Source organism: Ambystoma mexicanum, chromosome 13 (assembly GCF_040938575.1).
Source record: "Ambystoma mexicanum isolate Mex_15411 chromosome 13, UKY_AmexF1_1, whole genome shotgun sequence".
Taxonomy (NCBI): domain Eukaryota; kingdom Metazoa; phylum Chordata; class Amphibia; order Caudata; family Ambystomatidae; genus Ambystoma; species Ambystoma mexicanum.
This window is the reverse complement of record NC_090938.1, coordinates 88,407,814-88,423,214: the sequence shown is the minus strand read 5'-3', so window position 1 is coordinate 88,423,214 and position 15,401 is coordinate 88,407,814. Positions and strand designations below refer to the sequence as shown.

Genomic DNA, 15,401 nt, shown 5'->3' with positions numbered 1-15,401 from the left:
TGGGTTCCTCCACACAAACTCAAGGGGAGATTTCTTCAGTCCTGTTTACGGAGGCGCCGCTGCTGGCCCAGAGCAGAAAATCATAAGGGGGCCTCACCAAATGTTTTGCCCCGGGCCTCACCACATCTTGTGACAGCCCTGATTTGAGCGCTGAAATCTTTGTAACACCCAGTGGAGGAATAACTCTGTTTGCATCTACATCCGTGGAAAAAAGAGAGTGGGAGAAATGGAATTATTCAGATGTTTTGTCCTTATGTGTTCTAAAGACTAAGGGCCTCATCACGAGTTGGGGGGTAGATACTAATAGCGTTACCAACACCCGGTCCAGCGCTACTAGCGCCGGATCAAGGGTTGGGCCGTAACGGGTATTCCCCATTTCCAATTGGGTCCATTGGACCCAATGGGGCATTTTCAACGCAATTAGCGTGTGTTAGTAGCGCCGCGCTAATTGCACCCGAAAATGGGCGTTAAGTTGGTGTATTTAGCCGCAGGTTAGAGCTGGATGTAAATGCTGCCATACTCGTGATTGGGTGGACGCTTAAATGCAGTAGTAATAGCGTTACTGCCGCATTTAAGGGCTACCGCCCAACTTTTTTATGAGGCCCTAAATCAGGTGATTTTTCTATAGATTAGAAAGCAGGAACCTCACCATCAGTCATATGTACATATGTTCTGGGAAATTGCGCCCGCCATATTATCTGAGTCACAGTTATTCAGAAAAGCTGTATCTGAAAGATCAGCCAGGTTTACCTCAATTGGAGTTGCAGTCAAAACCCCATATTGAGGAGGACACTGTCCAACTAAAGGAGAACATGGGGGGATTACACATTTGTTCGAAAATAATGTAATGTTTGTATGAATTGAACTCTCTTTCAAACCACCAAGGGGAATTTTCACTGGCTATTTCAGGCTTGTTCCCACAATTGGAGGCCTGCACTTCAGGGAGGAATTTTCCATTACAGGTTCGACAGAGCCCTTCTCTGCCATAAGCACACCCCCTCCCCCCCTTGCTCCACCAGCGTGGTCTCATCAGGCCGACTGCTAACATTTCTTTAACGATCTTAAAGGAATTTGCGTGTGACTGACCACTCCTCCCGAGGCTCCTCAGCAATGTCATCCGACTGCAGCTGACTGCACTCGCGTGCAGCGCTGCACGCTGATAAGTCCTTTTAAGGTTGAGTCGCACAGAACAACGTTCTCCAGGAACAGCTACTCCAAATCCAAAGTGCCTTGTGCAGTTGACAGTACTTGTTGGGGCCTGCCCTGGACCACCTGGCAGGCCCCATAGGCATGTCGGGAGCACCCAACACAATAATTCTGGGCAGCGGTCATGCCGCGGACAATGGAGTGCGGCTCACCCCACTCGCTCCTTACCACGGGAGCGATCCACGTGGCTGGGGGCACCCAGCACACAACGGCCCCAGCTCTTGGGGCAGCCAGGCCGGGGTCAACCTGACAGCCATGGTAACATGGCTTCTGTATGGGAGGACAGGTCTTTAGGATCCCTCTCCCCCACATCCCTCCCCTACGTGAGGCTTATGACTCGTCAGCAGCCACCTATGCACCTGGGCCTGGGATGCAGGACGGCTGCAGATCGAAACGTGAGGCTGCACGGCTCACCTTGTAGCATAACATAGACTCCATTTTGTGATGCACTTAGACTCCATTTTGAATATACTAAACCCAGGTCTCTGTAGAACAGGCCGCCTGCAGAAGCTGCAGCTCACCCCCACTCGATCATGCACAGCGAGCCTGCACTTCCCCCAGCCTCCTCTCCATGGCAGCTCCGCTGAATGCCCGTTCTCACAAGCAACTAGATGCGAACAAGTAACAGAACAAACACTGTATCATTTACCTTCCGCAGTACATGGCCCTGGCGGTGACCTGACTTTTAGTTGGGGTCTGGGAAAGAACAAAGTTGTCCTTATGAAAGATACCTTGACCCCCACAGACCCCCACGTTCACGATATATGGTGTTCATGACCCACCAACCCTGTTCCCCCGGCTGAAACTGTTAAACCTGAATGCCAAATCCCTGTGAATCCCAGTCTTATCTATGCTGCTAAGCCATTTGTGAAAAAGGTTTAAAACCTGTATTGCCAATTGCCATATTAAAATTGTATGACTTTTGCCCACCCCAAGACATCTGCGTGTAAAGATGTCAAACGTATGTACACACAAATCTACCCTTTACTGACCCTTGAGTGCTGCTATCGTAAAATGGTTAAAAAAAGCAATGTATAAAAAGCCTGTGTATGATATGATTGTAAGTGACATATGTGAACCAGTTGAAGCAGTAAACCACATCTGATGTTGATTGGAATGTTAGTTGAACTTGTTATTTGATCAGAAGCATAATGTTGTAATTTGTCACTGAGAGCGATGCACCCACCAACCAGGTTCTACCTCAAGTTTTATGTTTATTTTCCTCATGGGCTCCAAGCAACAGAATGAAAAACGTTGTATGATGTAAATGATAACCTCTCTTCATTGATCCTGTAAACTTGAGCATACATGAGTTGTAGAGATATGGAATTTACATAATGCCCCAAATCTAAACAGCCTGTCTTAATAATAGTGTTCATGCTATTCAGTAACAAGGGACCTGCGAAAAGTTACAAGGCCATCTCCCCCTCCTTCTAGAGAGCTGCACATCCAACTCCCCTCCACCCCCCAAAGCTCGGCAGGGCTTGAAGGTCCCTAGTTTTCTGTTGCTGGAACGTTACAGATACACCTCCCCGCATTCCTGCTGGGCCCGCACCAAGTATTTACCTCCCGCCATGCCTCTGACATCAGATGCCATCATAAAATCACTGTGTACCGCCATGACCAGGCCAGGAAGAATTATGAGCCACCCGGTCCCGAATACCTCTGCCTTTGTGGGTCCAGCTACGTGCCCCCACTGACCCAATAGTATTTCAGTTCGCCCTAAACCTAACGGGCCACGGAGACAGTTATTCACCCCTGTGCTAACATACCGTAAAACTATCACTCACTACATCTAACAGAATAGAATAATAAAGGTAGCCTAACCCGTGCCCTCTGATAAAACGCCTGGACTCATGAGTCTGGGTCCTTTGCTAAGGCAACTTTTATGGTGATGTATTAAGGAAGCCTCGTATTATATACTGTTTTTCTGTGTCCCCGCCAGTATTAGATTGACGTGCTGTAGGATTTTTATGGTAACCTGACATAGCAGTTTGTGATGAATGTGTACGAATGGCCACAATGGCCAATTGTTAGTATTGAAGAAATGTATCCACATGGACAGCTCGCACGCAGACTCTCCACCCCGATGAGCCCAGCTGACCCAAGCACTCTGTGATGCTATCACGTGGATCTCTGCCAATCATGGAGCATCGCACCTACATTACACATAGTAGCTGGTCATTCGCGATCCACTCCCCACGACTATGTGCCCCCTATAGCTTATCTCGCGTATGACGTGTTTTTGTAATAAATATGACTGTCTTTGCTATTGTCAGACAGAGCGCTCTCAGAGTTTGCAGAGTCCTTTGCATGCCCTATATCGATTTAGATAAAAACCTTCTACATCTCACCCGCACTTGGTCTTGGTCTCATTCACTGCTGGGGTGTGTCCACTATTGCCTCTGATTGAAGGGGGTTAACTGCCTTACCGGGGGACGCTCACTTTCACTTCCATACTCCAATGGACGGCATTGCCCAGCAGGGGCACCGTCCATGTGCTGGGCCCCGTCCTCGGGCCTAGAGCACACGGTGTGGTGCCGGCAGGGCGCATTACATGAAGGACACCAGAGCCTTTGTTGGTTTGACTGACGAGCCGGAAGCGGCTCGTATCTTTTATTAAGTTGGTCACGTGGCTACTGCCACGTGACCCATTACAACATCCTGGGAGCTACCATGCTCCCAGGAGGGGTGCCATGCAATACTCCTCCCTTTTCACAACAACAAAACAAAACCCAAAAATCTCAACACAACCACACACTACTACTACTGTTACCACTCTACTAGTTTTTCACACCCTTTATTAACCTGGGTGAGTGGTTCTACTATCACAAAACACTGGTGAGAGCTACTGGCACCACATTACATTTCCCACCGACAGAGCCATTTTAAGCAAGTCTGTGTCTGCAGGCTCCGAGTCTTCATGGGGATGTCGGTGACGATGTCCTTCTTCGGCCACCGTGGAGTTGCAGGAGGCCAGCTTGAGTTCTCACCAATGTTCACTTCGGACAGGCACACCAGAGTGACACAAAAAGAATACCAGCAAAGCCGCACCTGGGAAGGCCCAGGGACCACATCGGCCAGGTCCACTTACACCGGGGGGTGGGCCGCCACCTGCGGCAGGGTGCTGGACAACAGGTCACACATCACACTTCCCCTACCACTTGCGGCAGCTGGCAGGGAGACTCTGGTGGCAGGACGTCTGGGCCGCAGGCCTAGGAGAGCGCACAAGCACTTGTGAAAGCTGCAACCTTCCCTGTGGAAACCACAACTTCATCCCCACTGGGCCTGGGTCTTGCAGGGGCCATGGAGCAGCGCAGTTCTTCTCACTGTGGGGGGCGCTGCACCCTGCTTCAGGGGCTCTGCCACTTTTGGATTGCGGGCTTGAGGCTGCCGTGCAGGGGAGGCATGCCTAATTTTCCAGCACACATGTTTTCTTTTTCTTTACTGACACGGCATCCCCGGGTCCTGATTGGCCGCCGCGGGCATGTGTTCCATCTTGTGGGAGCGCCTCTCCTTCCATCATGCTCCGGTATGGAGCAGTCCTTACACCTGCAGGGGGGGGCGGCTGGGCTGTTTGGAGGGACACCATTTTTTTTTTTAATGCTCCCACCTGGAGCACATTCACCTCACGGCCACTGGCCCATGCATTGGGAGGCCATGCCCCAACTGTTTCGGGATGCTTTTTTTTTTTTCTCCGCCGCGGCCCAGATCACTTAGGCCACGCCCACCTCTTTTGTTTCAGGCCGCGCATGCTTCCCATTTTCTTTCTTCCTTGGGTTGCGGGCCCGGGTGATGCTGGGCCCACCTCCCAGGAGTGGCCACCTCTGCTGTTTGGGGCCCCTGGATTCCTTCAGTGACGCCGTACTTCCTCATTGTTCGGTGGCAGCCAACGCTGCCGCCACTCACTCTCACTTTGTGGCCACACGGAGGGGCATGCTCACAACGTCCCCGGCCGCACGAGCACCCCAGTGATGAGGACCACGGTCGGGGCGGCGCAAGTGCCCCTCCATCCACACCCTTTGCGGAGCTTACAGCTGCTGCCATTGTAGCGGCCCGATGTATTTGGGCCATGCCCCCTGCTTTCTTTCGCGGCCGATGCCGCTCTCAATCTTCTCCCTTCTCGCTGAGGAGGGGGTGAGCAGCTCACCTCCTTTCCGATGGGGGCGGGGGGGTACCTGCTCCCTGATGTCATGGCTGGTGCCGCACCCGGGAGTTCTCTGTGGCTTCTCTACTCCGCCGAGCATTCCTCGTCTTCATGGGGGGGCAGACAGCTCCCTCCCTCCTAGTGGTGGGGGCTGATTTCCTTCCTCATGCGGCCGAGGCTGCTGTGGATCCCTCCTCCTCACAGGGGGTTTTGCAGACCCTCCTGAATTAGCGCGCAGTGGATGCCGCTCCATTTCTTCTTTGGGGTGCGCACCATCTCACCCTTCCTTTTGCTGCAAATGCCGCTCATTTCTTCTTGGGGCCGTGCACCTGCCCTCCCCCACCATGGGCGATGACCCGCATCCTCCTCCGTCACAGGGGAAGGCCGCAGGTTCCTTCTCTCAGTGGGGGAGGGGGACCGCACACACGCCGCCACCATTCTCGTGCGGCCAACACCGCAACTTCTCGGGGGCACCAGGTGGCCCGTGTGAACGTACATGGGGCCCTGCACCACCCCCAGTCCTACTGCACATTCAGCGGCCGATGCCGCACCTGGGATCTCATCCTCATCGCGATTGTTGAGGGCCTGCCCTGGACCAGCGGGCAGGCCCCATAGGCACGTTGGGAGAACCCGACACAGTCATTCTGGGCAGCGGTCACGCCGCGGACAATGGATTGGGGGTCACCCCACTCGCTCCTTACCACAGGAGTAATCCATGTGGCTGGGGGCACCCAGCACACGACATCCCCGGCTCTGGGGGCACCCAGGCCGGGGTCAACCTGGCAGCCATGGTCACATGGCTTCCATACCCCAATGGACAGCGTTTTCCAGCAGGGGCACAGTCCTTGTGCTGGGCCCCATTCCTCGAACCACAGCACGTGGTGTGCCGCTGGCAGGGCGCATTACATGAATGACACCGGAGCCTTTGTTGGTTCGACTGACGAGCCGGAAGCGGCTCATATCTTTTATTAAGTTGGTCACGTGGCTACTGCCACGTGACCCATTACAACATCCTGCGAGCTACCATGCTCCCAGGAGGGGTGCCATGGAACAGTACTCACGTGCAGAGCTAAGTGCTGAAACGTCCTTTTAAAGATAAGCCACACTCATCCACGTCCTCTAGGAACTGCTACTCCAAATCCAAAGTGCCGTGTGCACCTGACTGCATTCCCTACACTCACGCTTCTGATATTTAGGAATGTTGTTTGGGATATATAACCCTGTTTCTGTGTCGTGTGATTTTGCAAATCATTTTGAAAAAATAAATGTGGATGACATTTTATTGTTACATTGTATTTGCATCAGCATATGGGTGGGGCACGCCAGGTTTAGAAGAGAATGCGGCTGAATTCATGATGTCATGTTGATACAATTGTGAATTGGATTAGTAAAAGGTTGCATATCTGGCGTCATTATATCCACTAATGGATTGGAAGCTGATCCGAAGATGTCAGCTGCTCTAGGTAACTGGCATGTGATTGTTTGAAAGAAGGGGCACCTGTGGCAACTATTAAAGGCAATGCACCTTCAACTATTTGTTTGTGGCCTCTGAGATTTTTTGGCTTCTTCAGAAGGAGAACTTGTGGCAGGAGTTTCATTTGGATGGTTGATCAAAGGCGGTGTTTTTGGTTTTGAAAAAAGCTTTTACATCTGACATATTCTTAGGCATTTAGATACTTCTGAACTATTCATTGTGATAGACATTGAGAGACAGAGAGAGAGAGAGAGAGAGAGACAGAGAGAGAGAGAGAGAGAGAGAGAGAGAGAGAGAGAGAGAGAAAGAAAGAGAGAGCGAGAGAGAGAGAGAGATTGCCAAATATGAAGGCCTGAGTGATGTCATCCCATTTTGGGAGGTTTTTCAGATCTGAACGGATCATATGTATTTGTTGGTACTTTGTTTCCCCAAAGCTTTTTTGTTGCCTGCATCATTCATCCTGTGGCAATTCATTTAAGGTTACCTAGGACTTTTTTCACTTATCTTAGGAGATGCTTTTTGAGACAGGTTCCTTTGCTTGGACCTTGAGGCGTCCATCATCATTTGCAGTTCAAGGGAATGATACTTTGGATGTGTCTAAAGTGTGTTATTCTGCTCTCTGTAATTGCAGTGTTTGATTTGATAGAAAGGTTATCCTACTATGTCTTGTTAACATGGTGGTGCTGCATTTTCATCAACGTATCCTTACAACCCTCGGACTTCTGAGGGAATACTATCACGTTCCTGGCTAACTAAGGCAGCATGTATTTTTCCATCCAACAAATTAGCATGAATCAGAGCAACACACGTTCCATAATCAGAACGAAATGCAGGGAGATGGGCATTCTCCTGTATGCATTACACGCATCCAGTGTAAACTATAAGGTATATTATGGAATATTTCACCAGATCTCAGAAAACAACATGGGTGCTCCTTTAATTCTGGATCCCTTAGGCTAGTGGATTAGATGACAGGTCAAAAATTGAGTGAGCACCAGGAAATCACGAGCCATGTTTTGCACCAAGGAGTGCAGCCGGAAAGACTTCATCATTGATAATGTTTAAACAGATATTATTATATATTATTTTTAATAGGTTACGGATGATAACTCAAAGGTTATGTTGAACAGACACCTCAAAGCACTTGTTCACTTTCAGACACCTAAGAGAAGAATTACACTCTATTTTGATATCATTTAATCACCTGACTCCAATCAAAAGCTAATGAATTGTATTCTGGGAGTAAATGTTCATAAATTATTGGCACACACCGTTTCATTTTATTGCACATTGCATGGAGAGGGCAACCTACATTCTCACTTACACGCTGTGGGGTCCCTTGAATGCAGTTTTACACATTCCTGAGATGAAGGGGGGAAGAAAGAGTACAAGTGGGTGAACTCACTTATACTCTTTTATGTTCCTCTCTGTCTCTTGAGAATTGTAACCAATACCTGCAGATATGCTTTTGCAGTTGAAGATGATTGATCCATTCCTGCAGAATCCACCTGCTCTTGACCAAGAGCAAAACAGAGATGGATTCCATAGGAATCTATTTGTTGAACACATGCACGAAAATCTCGTGCAGGCATTCAATGACACCCACTGATGAGACAGGGGAGAAAAGCACAGCGGATATCGTATCCCTGATCCGTGTCCCTCGTCCGCTTTGTCACTACAGGAAAATGTGCGATAGTGTAAAATGAAGGTGAAAAAGCATTATGATTTGCTTTCATGTTGCCTTTTCCCACTCAGTCCCATTTGTGGGAAATGCGGCTACAGTTTTAATACTTTTTCCTATCTATTTTGAACAAAATACATATCGATGTTTCATAATTTAATTATAAAAATATTTGCTCAGATCTCTACCTGCAGAGAAAGGCATAAATGCATCATTCTTCTTAAATCTGCCATTTTCATCCAAGAAGTGTCCTGGGTCGAAGGTTTCTGGATCTTTGAAATGAGTCGGATCCCAATGAACAGAGGACAATATTGGATATATTTCTATACCCTAAAAGAAATTACATGTAAAATCTAATTATGTTCCCAAATTAGTTTGGTCATGCTGTGCATTGATTATTAGTCCTTCATTTCACAAGGTACTAAAGACATCTCCATTTGACATACAAGGCCATTTCATCCTCTCTAGATATAATACAAAACACACAGCTTTATTATCTCCTCAATTAAAGAAAGCTGTCTACTTTACTTTGACTTCAATCAAATGTTCAGTTCTAACATGAGGACATGTTTCACTCTTTTTCTAAATTAGGGTTTGCCATTTGCACTAAACCTTGTAATGCAAATGTCTTCAACCTAAATATTAGATGAAACAGTTCAAATATGTCTTCAGCAAGGTGGCATTTTTCATTTATATTTTTAATTATCAGTCAATTTATTTTGGAATAACGTGATTTTATAAAAGCACAAGATAATAAATAAATAAATAAATACATGCATAAAAAAGCTGAAACACATCAATAAGAAATCATGCATTACTATACAACAATTAATAATGATTCCTAATGTTTAAATAATTATTTAGGAAGGTCAAAAGTGACAAGCCCACATGGTGAGTAAAACATAGACAACATTGATGAAAACCCAGATTTCTTAAAAGCAGACACAATGTTCTTATTCTAATTGATGTGTAAGCTGTACAAAAAAACATAAGATGCAACAGGTATTTTCTAACGTCAGAGCAAAAAGGGCAATAAACATATTCAAGTGTCTTAGTCCATAATGCAGTGATTGCTTTAAGCAGAAAGTAATTAAATCTAAGTTTAATAATCAAAATTCTGTCAAGCGCAAAGTTTCTTCAAGAGTATTAATCCTGTCATTTGATGGTGGAAAGAACTAGGTGCTTATGGTTTGCATCTTTCATAGTCGCATCATTTTCTCTCAGTTCCAGCCTATAATTACACAGACGTTCTCTCAAAACCATATTGAATAACAGTTCATGTCTTTAAATAATGTCAAACTAAAAAACTCCCACTTCCTTACAATACCCAAAAAATGTTGTAACGTATTCTCTGTTCCCACCAGAACAATTCAACCAAAGCCCTTTCTCCCATAATGCACATCTTTCCATATTTGCATTCAGAAGTGCTCCCAATGCCACAATGAGTTCATTATTCCATGTCAGCGTTGTACTCCCTTTACTTGACTTAGAGGCTACAAGACATATAATAGAGTCCCTTGATCTCACAAGTGTCTGAAATTTCCGATAGTAGTTGAACCTCTGCTTAGTTCACTTTTTTATAAACGCATCACATCCCTCCATTGTTCTTAGTAAATGATTCTTCAGCGTTATGCTACCCTGGTCTGCCTCATCATAATTAAGCCCAAGCTCATCTGTATACTAATTGAAAAAACTAGGAATTACAAGACTCCCAAACAATGTTTGGCTTAAAGTCTTTTGCAGGAAATAATGCCTGATTTTCAAACGATCAAATGATATCTTATTTAAACGCTTGCACATGTAAAATGATGTGATATATTTATAACAAAATAGTGAAAGAATCCGTGATTGGATGCTAAATCCTAGTTGAGTCCTGCCCTGAATATAATCTGCATGTAATGTAATGTTGTTTTACTTTGAAAATATATAGTTACTTGAGAATATGTCTGATTAGGAGTCAAAATGTATTTAAAGGAGAATCCCAGCATTTCTAGCATTTCATATTTATCTGCAGTAATTGTATTTCAAATATGTAGCTGAAACTGTTCACACAGCTTCAATAACCCCATTACATAGCATTTTGTTTTTTGTTTACACCTGCACTGCTTCAGCTAATTATCTGAGAGAAAATACCACCAGACAGATGGCTCCATGTTCTTTGTGTGTCATTCTTTTATTTGCTAGTCCCCCACCCCCACTCCCCTGGCATATTTGGTTTGGAACCCTTGCATCAGTGGTGCTTTTGTGCCCCACCAATTCCTCAATACCTCGCTGTTAACTCTCCCTTGTCCATGGCCCGGACTCTCATGGGCTCTTCTCTGTAACCTGAAAGTCCTTCTCCTTTAGCTCCCCGCCATATCCATCACCTCTAATCCTCAACTAGGTGTGCCCATCTTTAACCAGGGCCCTGCCCACTACAAATTCTCTCACGTAGTGTCGCACTGTCTTGTATGCATATGTATTTCTACTTCTGCCTCTTGCCCTCTGCTTTTGGTCTCCCTTTTCGTTTCCTGGACATGGGAGTTAAAGACCCATGCAGTAAAGACCCAAGCTGCAATAGCAGTGTAGTAAAGATATTCCACAAACAGAACATATGAAGTAATTAAAACGGTTGTATACGAATTGTTCGAACTACAATTGTTCGAATTACAATTGACCTTTGCACAATTGACCGAATTGTGAAGGTCAATTGTTACATATATCCGGGGGGAACCCCCCTGCAAGTCCCCATTATATATTACATGGCCGCGGTAGCTGCCATGTAGTTATGGTTAAGTTGCTGTTTCCATAGGAAGAGAACTTTTTGGGCGGCTTATAACTTCGCTCCCCCTGGACGAATCCTCACCAAACTTTGCAAAAAAAGTATATGGCCCACTCTGAATTTTTCTGCAAAGTTTGGTGAGGATTCGTCCAGGGGGGGAAAGTTAGTTATAGGGGGGGTCCCAAAACTTTTTTTTTCTCCCATAGACTGAACGGGAAAAAACTTTGTCCATGGCTACAGCCCAAACCGCTGGACGGATTTACACCAAATGTGCGGCAGGAGTGGCGGCCTGGTCCCAAAAGCGTGTTTTTGCAAATTTGGTGTAAATCCGTCCAGTAGTATTTAAAAAAATGACCAAAATGTAAGGCAAAAAAATTAGTGATATCTGTGTTCGCTTCGCGGACGGACTTCCCTGTTCGCTCCGCGGACAGCACCCCGATTGGCCCATGGCCTTGCGTCATGTCCGCGGACATGCGACGTGTTCGCTGATTGGACGGTGAGGGGCGTGGAGCGCGTCAGATTTTCTGTGGCGCCCTCCATCTTGTATTCGCCGTCGACCGCGTACAGCCCGGTGAAACGTGGATAAAAAATTGTATTTAGTGCCGTGGGTTGGTGTGTAAGAGTGTTTGGGGAGGGTGGGGGAGTATGAGATAGGTTCAATGTTTTGTTTTTTTATGTGCTAGACGTTTTTGTTGCGTTCGATTTGTCCGCGGAGAACACGGCTGTTCTGACATTTTGTAAATAAACTAAATGGTGGGGTGTTTAGAGGACGGAGTATGTGTCATTTTTGTTCGCAAGGAAGGTAAATATGAGCTATGAACACTCGCGGTGTACTTAATTGTTCGTAAATACACAAACTGGGGGTGTCCTCAGGACGCTGTCCGTATTGTAATCTGTCTAGTTGAATGTGTTCCAAGAACCCTCGCGGTGTCCCGAAATGGTTGCAATTACACAAAATGGGGGTGTTCTGAGAACGTTGTTTGTATTGTTCGTTGTCAGGGTGAAAGTGTTTTAAGACCACTCCTTTTGTCCGCTAATAGTACAATTTCCTATGGGCGTCAACCGACTTTTTGTCCACTAAAGAAACGATAAATCCGACTGGTGTGCGCCGACATTATGTGATAATCCTATGACTGGCGCTATTGACCTGGCTGACTTGCTTTTGCGACACTAAATCATATCTCCCGCCCCTAAGCCTGATATTATCAAAGCATTCATATTCCCTGCCTCTCTCCGTGACGTTACAGGGTGCGTCATCAAACGTGCCCAGTTCTCTGCAGTCCTAAGTGACTTTACACAGAACCCGGAAGACAACACATATTATGTCACAACACAGCGCGCCACAATTCGGAATATGAAACAGTGATTTAAAAGCAAACAGCAAAAAAACTTTGTTAAAGGGACATTATGGTTAAGTTGCGCTACTAAAAACCTATGAAATTCAGTGAAAAAACTTTGTTAAAGGGACGTTATGGTTCAAAGTAAAACCGAAAAACCCCTGAAATTCGACAGTTATGGTAACATAAGCAACCATAACTCGCGCCACCGTGCACTGCTAACACTAACACCCAGGACATCAAAGATGACATCACAAATGCCATTGATGACATCACTGATGACATCACATGGCTGGCTCTCCCTTTTTATCCTTTACTGACATATCAAAGCCACATAGTTTTCTTCAGTAACAGTCAGGAAGTAAAAATTGAAAAGGTACTATATTTGTAGACTTAGGGTCAAGTCACATCATATGAAACATATACATAGCGGAAGACACAGGCTTCAAAGAGAGCAGTCCTTTCTGTGCATGAAGATAGTCATTAGGGTTATCAGCACTTTCTCATAGTTTTATTTGTATTACTCCCTGTATATGCTCATATTTGTATACATTATACTCACTCTCCTTTCCTTTGGGTGCAGTCACATCATGTGATACACATACATATGGTAAGTAGCAGCTTTGAAACAGAGCAATAGTTTCTCTGTATAAAGACAATCAGTTAGGTTATTAACTCTTTCTGCTATTACTTCTGCTTTTTTGTTTACTTCACTGTCCCTGTATATACTCATATTTGTATGTGTTGTTGTCTCTTTGTGTTTTGTCTGTAATAATTATGTATTAAGTGGTTTTTATTATCTACTTATTACATGTTTCACAGTACGCAAAACTCTAATAAGAAAGCAGTTATCATTTCAGTATTCAACATGGCAAGATTATGAATATGGCACTTCATCATGTATGCTGCACACACTGCCTATGTTTCTGCATGAGTAGCTTAGTATAATGGATAGAACTTCATAATAGAATGCTATTTATATCAATGAATTGCTTAATGCACTAATTAGCTCATGATATTTATCCCAATGATCCTTGACAGTTTTTGGTCAGCATTATAAGAATCCCTTGTACAGAGTTTTTATGAAAAGTAAATGCACATGTGATGTCATCAGTGATGTCATCAATGACATTTGTGAGGTCATCTTTGATGTCCTGGGTGTTAGTGTTAGCAGTGCACGGTGGCGCGAGTCCTGTCCCTTTAACAAAGTTTTTTCACTGAATATAAATATATATATATACATATATATATATATAACCAAACCAATATATCTATATATATAGATATATATACGGTCAATTGTGCAAAGGTCAATTCGGACCCTCGACTTTCGGTCAATTAGGTAATTCGAACAATTGTGTTCGAACAATTTGGTAATACCATTAAAACATCCTACTGAACACTGAAATCATTGGGCAAACAGACATGGCCAGATCTACATAAGAGGTGTGTACAGTGACTACCCACAAAAAAGTAATACCAGAAGATGCCTTGTCAATATTTAAAACTGGTCTCACTGTCTTGGGCTTACCTATGTCCATTGTCTGATTGTGTTATCACCACTCATGTTCTTTCACTCTTTTTCTTGATCTTTTCAGGTGTTAAATAGGTGAAACCCACTGAGTTGTTATAACATGACTGTCAAAGTTAGATGTCAGCAGTGAAAGAAGAGATTAAATTGTTATATGGTAAACCGCCGGCAATTAGAGCAAGGTGAAGTAATGTGTTATCTGCTATAGAACTTTCAAACAGCTTCAAAATGCACTGAAGGACAACTCTGCTCATGCCCCATTTCCCCCTCTGTCCTTCCAACTACATAAGAGTGAAGGATCGAGGCAGTCATAGTTTCAATGGTCTATAGAGGCACATATTGTATACACATGATCCATATGGTGCCCTGCTCATCATGGATTAAGGAGATCCATGCATCCTTGCCTTGCTCAACCTTTCTGCTAGTTTCAATACTGTTTACCATAATGAACTCATCAACATTCTCACTAGCCACAGAAGGTTCAACAAGATGGTCTCTCTCACAAAAAAAACAACAGCTCCTTCAGTTCTCTACTCACAGATCGCAACACCACCCATAACCCAAGGATCCCCTATGTATCCATACCCTCCTCAGTTATGCACACAAATAACTGGAGAACTCCTCAGAAAGCTCACCATAAACATCCACCATTAAGCAGATCACAGCAAAGTACTACCCACACAATGCTGGATATGAGTGCCTATCTGAAAGAGACAACCACAACATGAAATTCATTATACTGGGGAATGTCTTCAAATATGCCACAGAGAGAGAATTGTTAAAACAAAGGATCCACAATTGTGTCTCACCCAAATAAACACGCACTGAAAGACCTCTGAGATTCACCATCAACAGTCATCTCGCTTTCAAAGCCCATTGCACCAAGCTAACCATGGCCCCAACCTTTGGTAATGGCCTCATCTCTGGGTTCCTTGAAAATGACTGCCTTTCTGGAGCACTAGCCTCTATCCTGATACCCCTTGCGATAACCCAACACGTTTCATCACTAGTCAAAATCAATTCACTCACATTTCTCCCATCCTGGGGGAACTACACTGGCTGTGCTCACATGCACTATCCTACAACATCTAGCAGGCCATGATAACGAGGAGGCCACACACCTGGCCAAAAGCCAAGAAATGTAGCCCGCCTGGAGGCCAGCACGGCAAGAAATGTAGCCCGTGTGGAGGCCAGCACAGCAAGAAATGTTGCCCCTCTGGAGGCCAGCACAGCAAAAGAAACAACAATGTCATCAGACTGGAGT

At 45.3% G+C, this 15,401-nt stretch overlaps 1 protein-coding gene across 1 annotated transcript in view; it reads right to left on the bottom strand.

Moving 5' to 3' along the window:
- Positions 1-15,401, bottom strand: part of LOC138520260 (cytochrome P450 2G1-like) — a 359,513-nt gene that overhangs the window by 76,326 nt on the left and 267,786 nt on the right. The window contains exon 8 of the mRNA XM_069632721.1: positions 8,697-8,838. Coding sequence (XP_069488822.1) covers positions 8,697-8,838 — 142 coding nt within the window. The remainder of the gene's footprint in view (positions 1-8,696; positions 8,839-15,401) is intronic.